Here is a 17,953-nt window from a genome sequence, read left to right on the forward strand (position 1 = left end):
GCGACTTGGTCGCTCGTGTTTTCCCGCGCTTCAGGATCGACGTAATTGCTTCCCCTTTGTGATTGGTCGAGACATCTTAATCCGCGTCGCCCTCTCAACTAATTAGACGAAAAATTGAACAAAATGCGTCTTGCTGCCTCGCCTTTTCCCGCGCCTCAAAGAAATTTTTTTGGTCGAGACATCTCAGTTTGCGACGCCCTCTCAACCAATTAGATGAAGAATTGAAACAAAACGCGTCTTGCTGCCTCGCCTTTTTCCCGCGCCTCGAGGAAATTGTTTTTCTTCTTCATTCTGGCTTACCATTACTTCCCAAAGAGATATTTGTCTTTGTTCTGATTGGCCTCTGTAATTACTTTGGAATTCGTTTTACGATACTCCGATAAAAAGCACTTAAGTAACCAACATTTTGACAAATAAAACTTGTGTCAGCGCACAAACCTCTCCTCTCCTATCTGTGCGAAGCAGTCGACGACGCTCTTAAATGATCGTTGTTTATCTTCTCCAAACGTTGCTCGGCCAAGTTCAGCCACTAACCGCTCCTACAGAGAATAAACAAGAGTTAAAAGTTGGTAAAGGTAAGAGCAAAAACATACATTCACGTCGATTAGACTTACACTTCTTCGCCTTTGTAGCTACCCAATTTTGTGCGCGCTTGATCCAAGCCTTCGCTCTGTGATTAATCCGGATAACTTGCGCTAACCCCTCAACCAATCAGATGCATGTTAAAAACCAATCACCACTTGGTAACCGCGTTTTCCCGCGCTTTAGGAAGTTTGCGAGTTTTTATTTCGAGTTCTCATCGGCAGGTTAGGGCATATCCCTTTCTTCTCAATGGCCGTTGTGATCATTTTAGTTTTGGTTCACGACATTCAATCGAAAAGCACTCTAGCATCTTGATGCCTACCTTTAGTTGATCTGTAAAGTCCATACACGCCTTGCAGTTGTTTACGATGGCCACCTAGCAAAGAGGGAAAAATCACACTCAGTTGTAAACTCAAGAACAGCGTAGCTTCTACAAGACAAACGTAGAGTAAAGGCTTTGAAATTACTTGTGTGAATGAGCGAGGAGCAAAGAAATGAATGGGAAGGGCTGATGAAAAGTTTGACCCTTTCGTGTACTCGTGGTGATCTTCGTGCGCTGTCGCTGACACTCGTTCGATCTTAGTGATTCCGATACGCTCTCGATAACTATTGTAATGTACACCAGCAGTGACATCCGGACACGTTATTATCAGACGAAGTCTGCATATAAAAACACACAAAATCCACAATTCCTCCGTTCGCTCTGACGAAGGGCTAACGCTCGAATAGTCAGCTTTGAAACTCTTAACGGTGGCCAATTGACATTATCAACTCAGTTGACAATACCAAATTAACTTGTTACGTTCTCCCACCGACGTAGCACCACAGTTTCTCTAGAAATTTATCTCCTTTATTCGAAGTCAAGTAAGTCAGTTTTATCTGTAACTCCCACCAATACGGATAAGGATGATTATTTCTTATAACTGCGTCACGCACATTAGTATAAAGTATACGGAACATATAGACAAAATAAACAAACCAAAGAAATAAATAATGTGGAAAAAACTACTGCACTATGTGAATTGTGTCGAATTTGGGACACCAAATTGTGTCACAAGACTACCATAAGTGCCTATCAAATATTAACTTCGCAAACTTTTGAGCAAAACTCTTACTATGTATTCCACAAATCTCACAGGCTGCATTCTGTCCTCAAAGTGTTTGCTCTTGAAAGCTCTGATTTGACCTACAGATAAAACCACACGCAACGAATAACATGATTCGAAAAACATCTTTCTACATATCTTAACCGAGCTTAAAACTTACCATCTTTCTTATCCTATTTAAAAAACATGACACAATTCGACATAGCTGATCCAAGAAGTATACAGGATGCGTGTCATATATGAATGTACCCCGTGGAGTCCCAGTGGCTCAGTGGTAGAGTATCGGAGCGCGGAATCCGAAAGTTTGAGGTTCGTTTCCTCATGTGGACGCAGAATTTTCTCTTTTTCCCACGCTCGTGACCAGACGAAAAACATCTTTCTCTTATATGATCCTTTCTTTCAGCTCGTTTTCAAAGACAAGCTGAAACTTTACCATCTAAATAACTAGTTACCTCTATAATCCCTCTGGAAACCTTGCATAGACTCAAGACAAATATCCAGAATCTGAGCAAAGAAGAAAATCACAAGGTATTACTTTAGATTTTAAGAAATTTGTCAATATTTTACTGTGATCACTTCGGTCCTAGTGTAACATCACTAAACCATACAACCCTTTTAGAGGTTTACGTTTAATGCGGCGAATAATTCATTTCTATAGCTGACCTGTAGTTTGATCTCTTCTCCAGCCTTCGCTGCAACTTGCAGCTGAAAAAAAAAAGTAATGTTTACTGGGATGGCCAAAAATTGGAAAAAAGGGCCAAATCTTGTTCTTTGGATAGTATTTCTTGCAAAAATAAGAGAATAACTCACATTCTGATCGACCATTTTAAAAAGGAAAACTGGAAGCGATGTGTTGTAGAAACCATCCATGTCTGTCTCTGGCGGTGCGTCCCTGTTCCAGTCCTGGAATTAGAAACGCAACAGATATTCAAACCTAGCTCTCAGCAGTTACCATGAAAAAAAAAACAACAAAAAGTAACAGCAAGCTACTGTCCTCATAACCCCCAAGATCTGATAAGTTACTCTCCCTTCTTAACGCCTCACATTTCCTTGTAAATAAGTTGAGAGAGTTTGCAGTTGCATCAAAACAACACTCTTCAACTGATAACATTGTCTAATCTCGTAGCCTGTCTACTGCATAATGTATTAGAATGAAGAGGTGAATTTGCAGAGTAATCACTTCTTAAAGCTAGAGGGTGGCCAAACTGATAATTCGACCAAAAGTAAACATTCAAAAAAGTATCAGCAACTGCCAGTGTGCTAACGGATTTGGACGCCCCTTAATTTGAACCCCCCGGTCTTTTAACGGCCCAAATCAGCGAGAGGGGGTCCATATCCGCTCACTGATTTGAACCGGGGAGTCCAAATCCTCTGTGAAACCGGCACCATACAAACGTTAATTCATCACCTGAAGATCTGTTTCGGCCAGCCTGGTCATCCACTCCATCATGTTGTTTTTAGTGGTCGTGAGGTAGCTGATGAAAAAGAAGTTGAATTAATTGTGATACAGTAGTAGTAATTTATACTAATCTACCTTTCACTAAAAAAACAACTTTCAATCTCGTGTCGAAAATGATCGAGGATTTCGCTCTGTTCATTGGTCTCGAAAACTCGCGCAAATATCTCAACCAATCAGATACAAAAATGAAACCAGTTATAACTTGACTACATGCGATCCCTACTCTTTACTTGCTTACAACCCCAATTCTCTTAGGCTCCTTAAAAGTTCATTCAGACAGTATGATTACGTGGCGAGACATCACGAGCATATTACGATGAGGAGTACGTAAAAGGGACAATTTGAAAGTACATAACAAAGTTTTGATTACGTGTCTAGCAGTTCCCGTTCAACTTTGGGCGATAACAGAGGTCCTAGGAAACCAACATCAATCTGTAGCTCTGGATGCATCATAAGATCAGTTCCCCTAATGTAAAAAAAAAATGTATCAAGCGCAGTCAAATGATGTTTCGTTCTGATATATTTAAGTCCAGCAGTCACGCCAACTCTCAACGAATTTAAAGTTTAACCCTTTACACCCTAACATCAGTATGCATATTCTCCATACTGTTCTCTATACATTTCCTAAGGTGTTGACGAGGAGAATGTATTTAAAAATCAATATTTCTTTAGTTGGTGGTCAAAAGGTTAATGCGAACATAATCTGCCAAAGCAGTTTGCCAAACATATCTCGAACGATACACAAGACAAATGTAGGCCCTATAATAGTAACGGAACAGTGATTAAGGGAATGATGAATAGCAAGATCAGGCTGCAACAAATGGGCTAGCAAAAGATGAGAGGAAAAATTCCTATGAACTGTATGATACGTAGTAGGAAAGCCTTCAGCTTACCTTTAACTAAAAGTGCTATATACTGAGGGTATAAAGTTTCTATAGGTTCCGAGCTTGGCTCTTCACCAATGGAAAGTCAAGCTAGTTGCATTAGAAATGAGCTCTTCACAAAGATGATCAAAAAGGTAGGAAAAAAAAGGAAAATCTGATTCCCTCAGTGAAGAGGTCACGCGGAAGTGGGGAGGGGGGGGGCGGGAGAGAGACTCTGTTGGTGCATTACGTCATATACTAGTTACATACTAATAGGATCAGCAATGTTCCAGTATTTTTTCCTTTGCTTCAGTTACTTACTTGTATTCTTTGATCCAGGTTAACAGACTGATGCACTCATTCGAATCAAGTCTTTCTTCCAGAACAAATCTTTCCAACTGGCAAAATCAAAATCAATAAGGTGAACGTTAAATCACTCCAAACCGATTGAACCTCAAACAACGCAATCACGCCAAAAATCGTTTGTTTCTCGTCGCGTATATTTCACGAAGATCTCGGACAATATCCCGCACAGGCCCGAACGTCTCGAAATTCGACAAGACCCTCGACCCTAAATGTCTTCGAGATTCGAGGATCGAGGGATCGAGAATCGATAGTCGGGTCCAGCTACATATACGCCCTCTGGATGTTGGGTAATTTACCCTCATGTTGTAACCACAATCAAACGTTCCTCGTCTTGTCAATACAAACTCGCAAATTCGAAGAAACTACAATTGAAGAAAATACTCTGGTTCGTATCGAAGTCAATAAATAGATTTAATGAATGAAGTGACTTCTAAGCTCCTTACCATGACGGAGAGTGCCTTGTGATACATTTTGATGTAGCGATCAAATATGTCATAACTTGGAGGGAAACAAACCTGACACAAGTTCTAAGACGAATAAGAACGTAAATATTACAATAAAAACGTGATAGGATTTATTTCTCTCCCTCGCCTTTCCCTCCTTTTAAAAAATACATGATAGCAGCCAAACATTTCACACACAAACACCGAGCACTCGCTCTCCAAAAATACTCCCATAATGCTCTCTTAACCCTCTTACTCCCAAGATCTCATTAGTAATTCTCCTTACTGTCTACCATACAATTCTTATGCTGTTAGTTTGGAGAATTTGATGTTGGATCAACTAATAGTTCCCTAATTGATGTTTTTCTCAATTCTCATCACTTATTTGTTTGACATAATGAAGAGAAATTCTTTCTTGGTCACTAATGGGAGTTGAAAGGTTAAAGTTAATAAAATTGCTTCTTTCAGTAATGATGAAATTTTTGTCATTTGGCAGTAATGAGATAAGGGTGAGTAAGAAAACAAACCTTGACAACAATCAAATCATCCAAAACAAGTTTCCTTGTGCGTTCAAGATGTTTCACCAGCCACATCTTGTCATCCATTCTATCCTGCAGTTCCATGTCAAGACTCTCAAACCTGAAATTCCCAAATCATGTCATCACTGCTTGAGGTAAATTTAAATGTAAATGTAAATGCAATTCTTTCAAGGGCTCTCCCCACAAGTAAACCACACATAAAGCTAGCATCCCCTGTGACCCAGGCACAGTGGTGCCACCAGAGCCAACAAAGAACTGGTTACCCTGTGACAGAGGAAGTACGAAATAGTGTGTACATCTTGAAAAATTTAAGAGACAGACAGGAGAAGTAGTGCAGAAAACAAGATGGTAAAATCCACCATTAATATACAACAAAGAAACACTACATTGCTCTTGAGTATGCATTATACAAAAGTTATTAATAGCTGAAGAGGAAACAAATGTCAGAATCTTCTTAACCTGTTCACAGTTAGAATCTACAGTGACATGTGAGAAATATTCCAAAATAACATTCTCTTTAAATTTCAAGAATTTTCATAACTGCATATTAACCTGTTACTGACAGACTCCTCTAGAACCTTAAAAGCTTTATCTCTCCACTTCTTAGGCCGCCCAGGCACAGAAAATCCCATATTTGTTTTTTTTTCTTCTGCTCTTTTATCAGCTCTGTGAGTAGATGATACATGAATATTAAAACTCTTCTGATACAATACAGTAGTTTCAATTTTTTTTCAAAAATTATGCGCTGTAAGTGAATTTCAAAGTTCAACCATTTGAAACTGAAAATTTTCCTTTTTCCCAACATGTAGCTTCATAGTTCAGTAATGGTAGTATTCCCTAAGAGTACCCAAGAGACAGTTTAACCCTTTAACTCCCAGAAGTGATTAACATAAAACTTCTCCCTACAATATCCATACATTCTTCAGCAAACAGGTAATGAGAATATTCAAACTTATAAGGTAGAGGTTGCTATCTTGATCTAGCAACAAGTTCTCATAACTTATTTACAAGGAAATGTGTAGCAGCTACAGGGGAGAATTAACAATCAGATCTTGGGAGTTAAAGTGTTAAATCCCACCAAAGCCTGAATTTTTTCATGTTTGCTACCCAACTGCAAGGATTATTTCTTTGCTTAAACCTCACAGTGATCATTTGCTATTTTCTCCTTGTGATAAATCCTGATTTAGACTAAACTGGTTAGGAGAAAATTGTAGATGATCAACTAAGATGAAATACTTTCCATATATTGGCAAGTTCTCTAAACTTCATAAGTAAAAATGTTAAGAGATGACTCTTGAAAATAAATAAGTTGATCCAAAAAAATAGAATATAATGCAAAGCAGATGATACCTTGTTTCTCTTTCAACAATTCTTAGGGCTGTCACCAACTGGGCCGGGTCACTGCGAACTGTACTAAGCACTCTCCCCAACACAACCCAGCACTGTTTGCCAAGGGAATCCTGAAAAATTGGAAAAATAATTGCATGGATATTCATCAAACATCTCGTAAATGCAATGATGTATTTCTTCCTCTACCCATTCAATTTGGATGTTGAAATATTTTCTTTGGTTTAACCCTTTAACCCTTTAACTCCCAGATCAAATTCGTAATTCTCCTTACTGTCAACTATACAATTCTTGTAATGTTAGCTCTGAGAATTTAGTATTGGATCAACTAATTATCCCAAAAATTGATATTTTTCTTTATTCTCATCACTTTTCTGGTTGATATTGTATTGATACTGTAAGGAGAAATTCTGTCTTGGTCACTCATAGGAGTTAAAGGAGAACAGCATGGAAAATACCTTTACTGATGTTATGGTGTAAAGGGTTAAACATAAGTGGCTTGCTGTACAAGAAGACAAAAAAATCATAAAGTCACACATGTTACTTACTGATAACTTCTTGACTACATCAAAGTATTGGTACAGTGGCTGGGAGAGAGAAGAAGTGAACACAGAGTAAGTAAGGTATATTGACACTACAAACTTTAAGGTTCTTTCAACATTTTAATATCATTTTGTCTATTGCTTCTAGTACATAATTTTTGTAGAATGTAATTGTACACTTGTATTGAGCTCAACAGTCCCATTAAAACCAGCAAATCACAGCTCAATTTTAGAAGGATAAAACTGAAACTAGTAGTTTATTTCATACATAAAGAAATGCAGTCTCTTTACACTGCATGGTGTTATATTCAATTACAAATGGAATCCAAAATGCTGACATATCAAAATGGAGCAGAGAGAAGAAGCTCAAGGCAGAGCAAAACAATATCTTAAAGTCGTTGTATATATTGCAAGCTTAGTAAATGTTACAACAAACTCACTGTTTTATCAGGTTTTGGACCCTCTTCTTCCTGTGCCATCTTGTGAACTTCCAGCAGGAGTTCATCTCTGGTGGCTTCCAAGTCTGATAAACTACATTTGACCACAGTGCTCAGAATTAATATCTATTCAACAGGATTTTTTTACATCCATTTACATCCATTTATTTTCTTTTTTTTTTTTTTTTTTTTTACATTGGGCATAAGGTTATTATCAAATGTAGTGGAAAAGGAATTTTAGGTGTATATAATCCAAAACTAAATGTCTTTGTTTTCATCTTTGTTCCTGGTACATTTAACACAATCCTGAAGCAAAAGAAACTACAAATCAAGTCTAGCTTGAAACCATGTTTAACTACAACTTATGACAACTACCATTTGTACAACTGTGAAGGTCTAGCAAATACCCTCTTCCACGCATATGCCTGCAATTTTTCCAACTTAAATAACACTTTCTTAGCCCAAAAAACAAATCTAACTGGTCAAAACTCAGGCTAGATGGTTAGCTGCTTTTCAAATACATTATTTTGGTGCTCATATACGTCATTCCATATGCAGTTTAGTATCCATCTGCTTAAAATTTCAGTTTCCATTTTACAGTAAGGTTTGCTAAATGATTGCCATGATCAATGCAACATAATGCTCATTACCATTTGTGAGCAAGGAGAAGTTTTCCTTCATTGATCAAGGCTTCTGTTTTTTTTACACTGTCTGGAACAGTGAAGATAAGATTAAGATGTTCACAGGCCTTAGATATCTGTTGAAGAAATAATATTAGAGAAATTAATTTATACTAAAAGTCAATACACTACAGCTAACATGAATTTTTACCCCTAGAGGTAATTGGAGTGGGAGGTGCAGCAGCCAAACGCTTAGTGCACTGGACTCTGTGGATTGAGAGGCCCATGTTTAAGACCTGGCCTGGGACCCCTTTCTTGAAGGTCCTGGTAAGTTAACAGACCTATCAACTTGTTCTATTTTATGAAATGCTGGGGAGTAATCTTTCAGTAGGATCCCATTCGGGGGGAGGGGGGAGGGGGGGGGAGGGTTAGCAAAACTTCTAATCACCTCATGCTACAGAAAACTGAATAAGCTCAGGCTGGATGGGCCACTTGGTTTGTATACAGACCTTTAACTCCTTATCCCCTAAGAGTGATCAGCTTCTAGTTTCTCCTTACAATATCAGCCCTGAATCAAACTTTAAGGTCATGAGAATAAAGGAAATCATCACCAGCTTATAAAGCTCTTGATTTTCAAATATATTCTCCTTGTCAGCATTTCAGGAAATGTATAGAGAACAGTATGGAGAATATACATACTGATGATAGGGTGTAAGGGGTTAACCTTTACATGATCATACATACCCTGCTCTGGTGTAATTGACAGTCCCTAACAGTCTGCAGCTCATCTGCTAAATATTCCACATTTTTGCACATAGAATCCACTTCATTCATGCTGATAAAAAATTAGGTATTATTTTTTTTTTTTAGAATCAAATGAGAATTAATTAAATAATGGAGGTTCATCAATTAGTGCAAAATGTTTCTGACTTTCAGGAACTCAATTTCATTTTAAGATTTTAGCAGAATTTCAAAAATTTCCAAACTGAACAAATCCAGTAACAGATGCTTTCTGTGTTTTTTTTTTTTTTTTTTTTTTTTTTTAATAACGGGACTAAATTAATGAGATCAACATGTTGTGAACCCCCAAATTTTTTTTGTATGGTATAACTCTGGCAGTGAACAATTTAAAACTTCTGGCAATTCACAAAGTTAAGGTTGTCAAAAATTGAAAACTCAAAGTAAAATGTTCTAAACCAGTCAAAATGATTTCAACTAAACAGTTAGGTGTAACAGACTGTTACATCTGAAGATAAATATTATTAATTACCTCTTCTTAATTTCCTTAATATCTTGAAGAGCTCTGAAAAGAAAAACTTTCCAAATTAAAAAACTTGAAATCAAAACCAGGATTAAAACTGTGATAAATTTGAATAATAATTTGACTCTGTCATATACAAGATCTGTCTCACCCATGGAGCTGATGAAGCCCTGTTCTGACACCATCCAATTGGGACTGCACAGCTGTCTTCAGTCTGGCTTCAGCTGATGCCTGTGAAGTATTACAAAGTTAAAATTTTCTCCGTACAAAGCATGCCTAATGAGACTGAATGTGCTTTTCTCCCCCTTTGGCTTAACATGTATTCAATAACCCAAACACTAATGATCACTTCTGTAGAACTTTAGAATACAAGACGACCTATTTATATCTCACTGACGCACAATAATGGCCATTGTGTCATTTCTCCTTCTTTGAGGAGTGTAGACTAGATAGTCCTCCACTGCCTTACATTTTATAGACGACATTTCCATTCCACATATCAAAGGAGGACGGGTTGAGCTCATGATCAAGAAAAAAGGTCCAGGTTCCAGCCACCAGAATGAGGTTAGAATGTGCATTGGGCAATGATGAACTGCAACAAACCTTGTTTCTCATATATCTCCGTCTCCATTGTTCCACTTTGTCCAGGCTGTCAGGATGCTAAAAAATCGGCAAAATTTGGCCATCAGGCATGACGGAAACTGATTTATGTGGGTTTATCTTGAAGTGTAACCCTTTTAAATACAATCTCAGACAAAGCTGTTTAGTGCTGAATACTCGATTGTAAATCGATGAAAACAGAAATTGACAGTTTATAAAACGATCACACTATTCACTGCTATCTCTTTCAATGATCCTAGCACAAGGGACATTGCAAGTTTTGCCAAGAGTAAATTCCACACCCATACATTTGTGGGGCAACATGTTTTGATATATTTCGATCAGCTGAATATTGTTTTTAGGTGCTTGAACAAGCGTTGTACATCGCAGTAAGGATCTTACTTGGAGCATATTTGCCACAGTCTTTGCAGCATTTTCATGAGCCTCAGCTTTCCACTTCTGAATTTCGAAGGACATGTTTGGCGTAAAAAACTGAATTCACTATATTTCTTCACAGAGGCGGAAACTAGTCCGCCATGTTTTATTTTGGTTCTTCCACAGTTTGCAATGCACTATGGAAAAAACATCTTAGAACCCAGACCCTGACGTTTTGGAATTTCAAAATGGCGAACGTGTTAGACCTTACAATCCAATTTTAGTGCTCTATTTTGGGTTGATTTGTAAATGATATTAATGGGATCGTATGGTAGAACTGGAAGAAGGCGTAAGCGTAAAAGGGACGGTGATTATCGAAGGGAATTTGGTGCAGCTGTGTTTGAACAAGGCTATATTGAACTCCTAAAGTGGGCGAAACGAAATGGCATCTCCTTCGGTAAACTTCGTCCAGCGTACTTTCGACAGACAGGAAGAGGTTTGATGACTTGTAGAAAGCTTTCAAAAGGTGATTTAGTGATATCTGTTCCAGAGAAAATGTTAATTACGACAAAAACAGCGGAAAGGAGCCAGATTGTGAAAACGTTCATCAAACTACAACCGAAGTATTCCCTGACAGCGATTCAGATTTTATGCATTTTTATCTTGTATGAAAAATTCCAGGGAGGAAGCTCTTTCTGGTACCCTTACATTAGAACATTACCCACATCTTTTAACACTCCTACTTACTTCAAAGCAGAAGAGCTTAGTGCTTTGCCGTCTAGTTTACAGCAACAGTGTGTTTCCCAGATAAAAACTGTGCGTGAATCTTTTGAAGAGCTGAAAGGATATGTTGAAAATGATTCAACTATGCTGGATAAAGCATTTTTGGATTTCTTGACTTTTGATGAGTTCAGATGGGCGTGGTTTGTAGTTAACACAAGGTCTGTGTTCAAAGCCAACTGCATGGATTTGTTACCAGGCAGCAGGTTGCAGACACAGGATAACTATGCCCTTGCCCCAGTTCTTGATTTGCTGAACCATAATGACACAACAGAGGTATATAGATTTCTACTAATTAACAATTTAACAATGGTAATGATGATGATAACGACAAAGACAATAGACACAATGAAAATAACCCTTCCCACTTGTACACTAAATCATCATCTTCAACACTGTAAGCAGTAACAGCATTATGATCTTGTCATCTTCATGATCAAGTCCAAGAATGTAACCTTAGTGTCTGAGTATTCTTTTTGAAAATTCGGCCATTTTGATAGTAGCCCCTTTCAGTAATTTGCAAACCTGAGTGGAAAAATCTTGAAGCCTATCCAGTGTGTATTACAGCTAAACACCCCTTCAGCATCCGTGATTACCATCACCATAAGCAGTATCAGTTACTGTAGGATTATTACTCTCATAATTACACCTTTATCATCAGCATTATTATTCTCATTATTGTCATCCCCGATGTAATTGTTCTGTAGTTCATTATCATCACTATCATCATTTTATTCACCTTTTACCAGTGTTGGTACTCATCCCATTAATTCCCTTGGTCAAACTTTTTTCAGTCACCTTAGATTTTATCGTTTGTTCTTGCTGACATAAATAATAGGGTAGATTAAAACTCTTTCAGGAATATCAAAATTGTTTTGTAGGTCCAAGCTGGATTCAACCAAGAAAGTAAACATTATGAAATTTGCACTTTTACACCCTACAAGAAAGGAATGCAGGTTTTTATTAACTATGGGCCCCACAATAACAGAAAACTGCTTTTAGAATATGGTTTTATTTTGCCACATAACTTGCACAATACTGTTGCTTTCTCTGAAGATCTAATTTACTCAGTTGTTCTACCTGATATCTTTGGTATTTCAAGAAAGAAGAGGGAAATAATTGCCATTAACAAGCTACACAAGGACTTATGTTGTTCAGAGGGAAGTGGTTTGTCATGGAATCTACTTGTCTTGTTGAGGGTTCTTGCAATGAAGGAGGACCACTTCAAAAGGCATTGGCAAAGAGTCTTGACTGGTGAATTTCTTGGGGATGATGTTGAAAATAGAGTTTCACAATGGAGACAAAACTTAATTGAAAGGGTTCTAATATCTTATGAGTTAGATGAAAAAAATATTGCTAAATTCTTGAGTTCAGATATCCAACGATCTGAAAATGCAAAGTTGGCCTTGAGCTTAAGAAACCAAGAGAAACACATCCTTCAAAATGCCTTGGACCTGCTGAAGATTTCTTGATGAAAGTCCATGGAAAGTAGGAAAGGGCAGCCACTCAAAATTTTATATTCTGACTTTTATTCTGAGACTGTGCTTGATATTGTACAGGATAATAACGATGCACAGTTTTTAAATACTTCTTTACTTTTCGACGTTTTCTAATATGCATATACTCAAAAGGCCCCTGTAGTGAGACAAACAAGGTTTTCCGTAACTGAAAGAAATAAAGTCAAACTTAGTTCGACATTACTTCCTTGCTGTTAAAACCTTGACGCTGATAAATTCTTAGGCTCTTTTATGTTTCTCTTTATAAAAAATAGTTCTTAAACGACTTGAATTCCTTGAAACAGCGTAAGTTGTGTGCACGATTTTATGCCGTTTATTTGGTACAGACGAATGAGTCGCCTTCATTTCATTAGGAAAATTGAGCTGTGAGTGGAATTCGTGAGACTGATGACTGTGGTATGGCTATTATTAGTCTACCATGTCCACCTGGGGGTAAACTTCGTTCACAATACATAGTGTTTCTCTTCTCTGACTTCGTTGATGCATCAGGGTGAAACGCCCGAAAATACCGTGGATCTGAAACCGTAGAATGGAGATGTGAAACTGAAAACATGACTTTATCCTATCGCATTCAAAAATAACTTCTTAAAGCTAAAAGAAACGCAGCTTCACGGAAGTGACTCCCAGGAGAATCGAGCTGTTTCTCTACTTTTGGATTTCTATTGAAAAACAAACAAAAATTAAACACAAGAAAACAGAATATCGTTTGTCGTGAGGATGAGTAAAACCGATCTAATCGCTATAAAAACAGTCTTAGCCACAATAACAATTTGATGAAAATCCCTTAAGTCATTACACTGATTCAATGAGATTTTTTTGGAGCTTAAATGGTAGTTTCATCCAAAATGAGTGAGTTTCTTGGCGAAGTAAATTACGTGTATCTTTAATACGCGGTTATAAATTACCGTTCATTACCTAGGAGGGAACGGTTATTTGTTAGAACACAGATCCTGGCAAAGCTGTTTCAAAGTCATTCTCTATGCTGGCAATCAGTTGCTTTTCATCGTCGTCGTAAATTTCGTTATAGTTTAGCGGCCTCTCTACATCATTACTATTGATATAAACATAAGAAAAGTTAGTAGACGCCAGAAGGTGAATATATACTGCGAGATGGAAGGACGAACGAACAGGAATATTAAAGCAAAACAGTAGACAGACAGAACAGACGGGTTAGGGGGTAGCAAGAAGGCAGACTAATAGACAGACAGACGCACAGGCACGTAGGTACATAACTAGGCAGCAGATAGAAAAGCGAAAAGACTGACTGACAGACCATGGCAGACTTTTTTAACAGCTTTATTGGGTATGGCTCATATAATACTAATACAATATACGATATGATTCGAAAATACAAGACACAATAAGAACAATTATTGAGAGAGCAAAGCAGGAAAAAAAACGTCGTGGACCCAATGGGGCTGATGCGACCGGGACACAAGGACCCGTGCCAGGCACCGCCCGTGAGATAACAAAAGAAAACACAAAGAATTCTAAAACATGGTGAATAATTTTTAGGAAAAAGAAACCAGAAACTACAGGTGACAGGAGTAGGATCGTACAATTTTCCAAGTACAGGAATAGTTTACATCAAAGCAATTCTAAAGAAGATGAAACCTGCCGACTGAAAAAATTATGAAAGGACTCTATAGTTGGAAAACTGGTAGGAGGTGATAATTTTCAGATACATATAATTCCAAAGTTAACGTTGCAGTTGAAGTAAGAGACTTGGAAGGAACTTGTTTTACGTACAGGTGTTTTAAGATTATAAGAAGTACTTAGTCTGGTTTGGCTGTGAGAAACAGAGGAAACAAAATCACGAACATTGAGATCGGTACAACCATTCAGACATTTGAAAAAGAAAACGAGGTCTTTGAGTTTACGGTCATAGGTTAGAGGAAGAAGTTCTTGAGCCAAACAGACAGGGACTTTGTCCGACGGACCGTCGGGCGCGAGCGGGCAGACTATAATGTAAACAGGCCCAAGGGTAATAAGACATAAACTCAGACAGACGAACAGAGAAACAGAAAGATAGGCAAAGAGACTAAGTAAGCCACACAGTGAGCGAGCAAAAAATGAAACAAGACGAAAAAAAAGAAAGGTGCAAAAAATTTTGGCAAATTCTGAAATAACTGGACAATCTCACCTGGCTGCTTTTCTCGAGACATCAAGAACGTTGTGGTTTACGTCAGTATCAAAATTTGACAATTCTGAAATAAGAAGAAAGATTTACGAAGAAATTTGAATGATACCCAATACGAAAATTCGGTAACCCAATTTATCGAACAGAGGTGGTTTTTTTTTCCTTTCTTATTTTGCTTGGGTTTTATTTCACATTAGTGGTGAGTAAATTGCAAATAGCAAACCAGACGATCTCATAAGATAAACTAACCTATGCCTAAAAGTGGAGCTCCAATTCGTTGACATTACTGCCTTTAAATTATTCAAACTTCCATAGGCAGTTAACGAGTATCTCACAACAATATAGCGCACATTTTCTGAACTATGAGGCTACGCTGCGCGCGCTTCTTGCGAAACACAATCGCCGCCTAAAGAGAGCCAAGGACTTAAACTCAAAAAACAAGGCACTAGATGTGGAGTGAGTCAGCCATCCTCCCGCCTGATCTGCTGTAGCCACGAAAGCTCAATATTTGCTTTATTTTGCTGTATAATTACGTGTAATGTGATATTAGTTCCAGGCTTCGTTACATAGTACCTATATGTAAATTATAAAAATTTCCTCCGTTCCCTGTTTTTCAAAGTTTACGATAAACTATTTTAAATTTTCATTTGGCCTTAATACATTTCAGTGCTGTTCTTTTTTGATAACTTTTCTTCTCTTCAAGCTAAGTCATTTCATAGTAACCGTGAGACATAAAACTGTTAAAAAAAAAAAACATCTTTTCATTTACATAATTACACAGCATCACGTTCTTTTCGTTTCCCATATATCTAATTTATTTGTGTAGATTAGAGTTGCAAACCTAATTTCTCACTTGATTCGCTTCAAACTGTATTAGAAAATAAAATTTTTAGTTTTCAGATCACGGAGTTTAGTTATGTTTGCAAATAATTATTGTTCAAAACAACGTTAAGGCGAGCAATTAATATGATAATCATTCAGGCTGATTTAAAATGCGTATGTCGCAAATATATTTCTTATTCTTACCTGGTTTTGCGGTGGTCGTTTGCACCTGAAAAACAAGGAAAAGTAAGAGTTAGCTGTTAGATAACAGCTATTTACCCAGGAAAAAAAAATAGTTAGTAAAACTTTAGGGGGTGGTTTAGCAGCAGTTACATCAGAGCTCGTTAATCAATTAAAATTAGTTCTTGTAGAAAATTTGTGATAAAATAACCGAATTTGTCTTCGATCAATTAAGTAACAGTGTTTTTTATTGATTAAATACATACGCTTTTAATCTCAAATATAAGTTGTTAAATGATGGAGAGGGATTTATAATTTTACGTTAGGAAAAATGTAGCTAGGAAATAATTCATTCCGTTAATTAATTTTTGCACGGCACATTTAGCAACTACTGCATTGTCTGGTGCATCAGTAAATTCTATCAGATATTACAACGGCGAGGTAATGATCAGCCTTTTAACCGGCCATCTTTCCATGTTTTATCTGTTCCGTTCCTCAAAGAATAAAACACCGGTTTACAACTGTGAATAACATTAGGAATAAAACATAAGACATTAGGGTTGGAAGCGTCTATTTTGCACATCAGTTTCTTTACAGTAGTTCACTGATCAAAAATAAGGATTTTACCAGGATTTCAAACTAATGAACAATTATCCCTACGTGAGATATAATTAATAGGACCTTATCGCTAGAAAAATTTTATTCATCAGGTTTAATTCGGTAGGCTAAAGGCAGAAATTAAAATTGGGAAAAAAAAGATCGACGAAAAATCCGACGAACATAACAATTTGTTTTGATCATTCATACCTGTTTTCCTGGGGCATTTGCCGCTTTGAATTTTTCAATATCTATTAATTTCGACGGATCGAAAGATTCATCTGATTCTTTCTGCCAAGAGAAAATAAATAAAAAATAAACCATTTATGTTGCGACTTCAACAGCCTGTCAGGGGAATAAAATTTATTTAAGTTTTTTTTCCAAAGGTATTGTGGAGTGTCAAAATCGTATAGAGAGCGATTTTTGCTTTAAAAAAAATCTGACTAATCGGCCAGTGGAAGCCAAATGGGAGGCGGGAAAAAAATCCTGAAAAACAAACCAGGACTTGGACGTAAAATAAATTAAATGAACGCTTATTTGGTCTTATTTGCCAATCCATCGTGCTTTAAAACGCTCTTTCAGGTCGTTAGCATTATATTTACCTTATGGATACCAGGGCGTTCATGGTTCAGTCTCTCATTGTAATCAGCGCTGTATGTACCATCGGGGGATGTTCGCGCACCAAGCGAGTTACTGACGAATTTCTCAGTATCCTGCCCGCTTTGGACGTGACTTGAAGCTAAATCAACACCATCTTTTCCATATTCGCTGCCAAAGTCGTCCACCTTTTGTACTTGCGGCTTGTTGAAAGTATTTTCGAGGTTTTTATTTACGACTCTTGTGTTACCCCAGGCGTTTTCCAGACCGGATGGCCTTGCTCTCAGTGGTTTCATAATGTTCGACTCTTCAGGTCTTTTAACGCTTCCGTGAGTGGAATTTAATTGGATTGGGTTCACGTCGTGTAGCGAATTATCCGTTGCTTTGGTTTTTGCCGGCTCTGTCTCCTGCAATCCGTTTCCATTGGATGAAATAATTGCCTCAGCTTCGGCTCTCCCATTGCCTTGAGATGGCTTGGATTCACTGCACCCCATCCCCTTGCACTTGGATTGATAAATTTTTCCTCTGAACTACATTCTCGATGTGTTTATCAACGTCTCACTCATTGTCTCTTGTAGCTAGGAGAACGGTGTGTTGAAAAACACGATTGAGGCGAGCTGCCCAAAATCCGACAACTTTTTGTTGTAATGCAAATTGATTTACTTAAGAAATTCTACGTCACCGAGACAGCAATTAAACTGGTGTCATAAACGCGTTGGATAATTATGTAAGAGTTAATTATTGACGGCTATATTGTTCTTCGCAGCAAAGCCGCGAAAG

At 37.5% G+C, this 17,953-nt stretch overlaps 3 protein-coding genes across 4 annotated transcripts in view; 1 reads left to right on the plus strand and 2 right to left on the minus strand.

Annotated features, from left to right (window-relative positions):
* Positions 1 to 10,877, minus strand: part of LOC113666811 (exocyst complex component 3) — a 13,953-nt gene extending 3,076 nt beyond the window's left edge. Inside the window, exons 1-21 of the mRNA XM_089211058.1 lie at positions 10,568 to 10,877; positions 10,169 to 10,225; positions 9,717 to 9,796; positions 9,575 to 9,607; positions 9,049 to 9,139; positions 8,335 to 8,441; positions 7,688 to 7,778; positions 7,254 to 7,292; positions 6,709 to 6,818; positions 5,911 to 6,024; positions 5,347 to 5,458; positions 4,820 to 4,903; positions 4,332 to 4,408; positions 3,518 to 3,613; positions 3,097 to 3,163; positions 2,499 to 2,591; positions 2,352 to 2,393; positions 2,141 to 2,192; positions 1,698 to 1,768; positions 905 to 958; positions 439 to 539 (exon numbers count right to left, since the gene is read on the minus strand). Of these exons, the coding sequence (XP_089067184.1) occupies positions 439 to 539; positions 905 to 958; positions 1,698 to 1,768; positions 2,141 to 2,192; positions 2,352 to 2,393; positions 2,499 to 2,591; positions 3,097 to 3,163; positions 3,518 to 3,613; positions 4,332 to 4,408; positions 4,820 to 4,903; positions 5,347 to 5,458; positions 5,911 to 6,024; positions 6,709 to 6,818; positions 7,254 to 7,292; positions 7,688 to 7,778; positions 8,335 to 8,441; positions 9,049 to 9,139; positions 9,575 to 9,607; positions 9,717 to 9,796; positions 10,169 to 10,225; positions 10,568 to 10,642 (1,646 nt within the window). The 5' untranslated portion in view covers positions 10,643 to 10,877. The remainder of the gene's footprint in view (positions 1 to 438; positions 540 to 904; positions 959 to 1,697; positions 1,769 to 2,140; positions 2,193 to 2,351; positions 2,394 to 2,498; positions 2,592 to 3,096; positions 3,164 to 3,517; positions 3,614 to 4,331; positions 4,409 to 4,819; positions 4,904 to 5,346; positions 5,459 to 5,910; positions 6,025 to 6,708; positions 6,819 to 7,253; positions 7,293 to 7,687; positions 7,779 to 8,334; positions 8,442 to 9,048; positions 9,140 to 9,574; positions 9,608 to 9,716; positions 9,797 to 10,168; positions 10,226 to 10,567) is intronic.
* LOC113666827 (SET domain-containing protein 4) lies at positions 10,763 to 13,020 on the plus strand. Its single transcript, XM_027182619.2, has 2 exons — positions 10,763 to 11,596; positions 12,202 to 13,020. Exons 1-2 carry the CDS (start codon positions 10,850 to 10,852, stop codon positions 12,790 to 12,792), a joined length of 1,338 nt encoding a protein of 445 aa, XP_027038420.2. The 5' UTR covers positions 10,763 to 10,849; the 3' UTR covers positions 12,793 to 13,020.
* Positions 12,833 to 17,873, minus strand: LOC113666828 (uncharacterized). 2 transcript variants are annotated; one of them, XM_089211398.1, is made up of 6 exons: positions 17,179 to 17,873; positions 16,787 to 16,867; positions 16,004 to 16,028; positions 14,981 to 15,044; positions 13,753 to 13,888; positions 12,833 to 13,353 (listed from the first exon to the last, which is right to left on the minus strand). In XM_089211398.1, the coding sequence occupies exons 1-5, from the start codon at positions 17,665 to 17,667 to the stop codon at positions 13,774 to 13,776; spliced, it is 774 nt and encodes a 257-aa protein (XP_089067524.1). In that variant the 5' UTR covers positions 17,668 to 17,873; the 3' UTR covers positions 12,833 to 13,353; positions 13,753 to 13,773. The 2 variants fall into 2 exon arrangements, with proteins under 2 accessions (XP_089067524.1, XP_089067519.1); XM_089211393.1 differs by having other exon boundaries at positions 12,833 to 13,496.
* Positions 17,874 to 17,953: the final 80 nt, after the last annotated feature.

Source organism: Pocillopora damicornis, chromosome 1 (genome assembly GCF_964200805.1).
Source record: "Pocillopora damicornis chromosome 1, jaPocDami1.2, whole genome shotgun sequence".
In the NCBI taxonomy this organism is placed as follows: Eukaryota; Metazoa; Cnidaria; class Anthozoa; order Scleractinia; family Pocilloporidae; genus Pocillopora; species Pocillopora damicornis.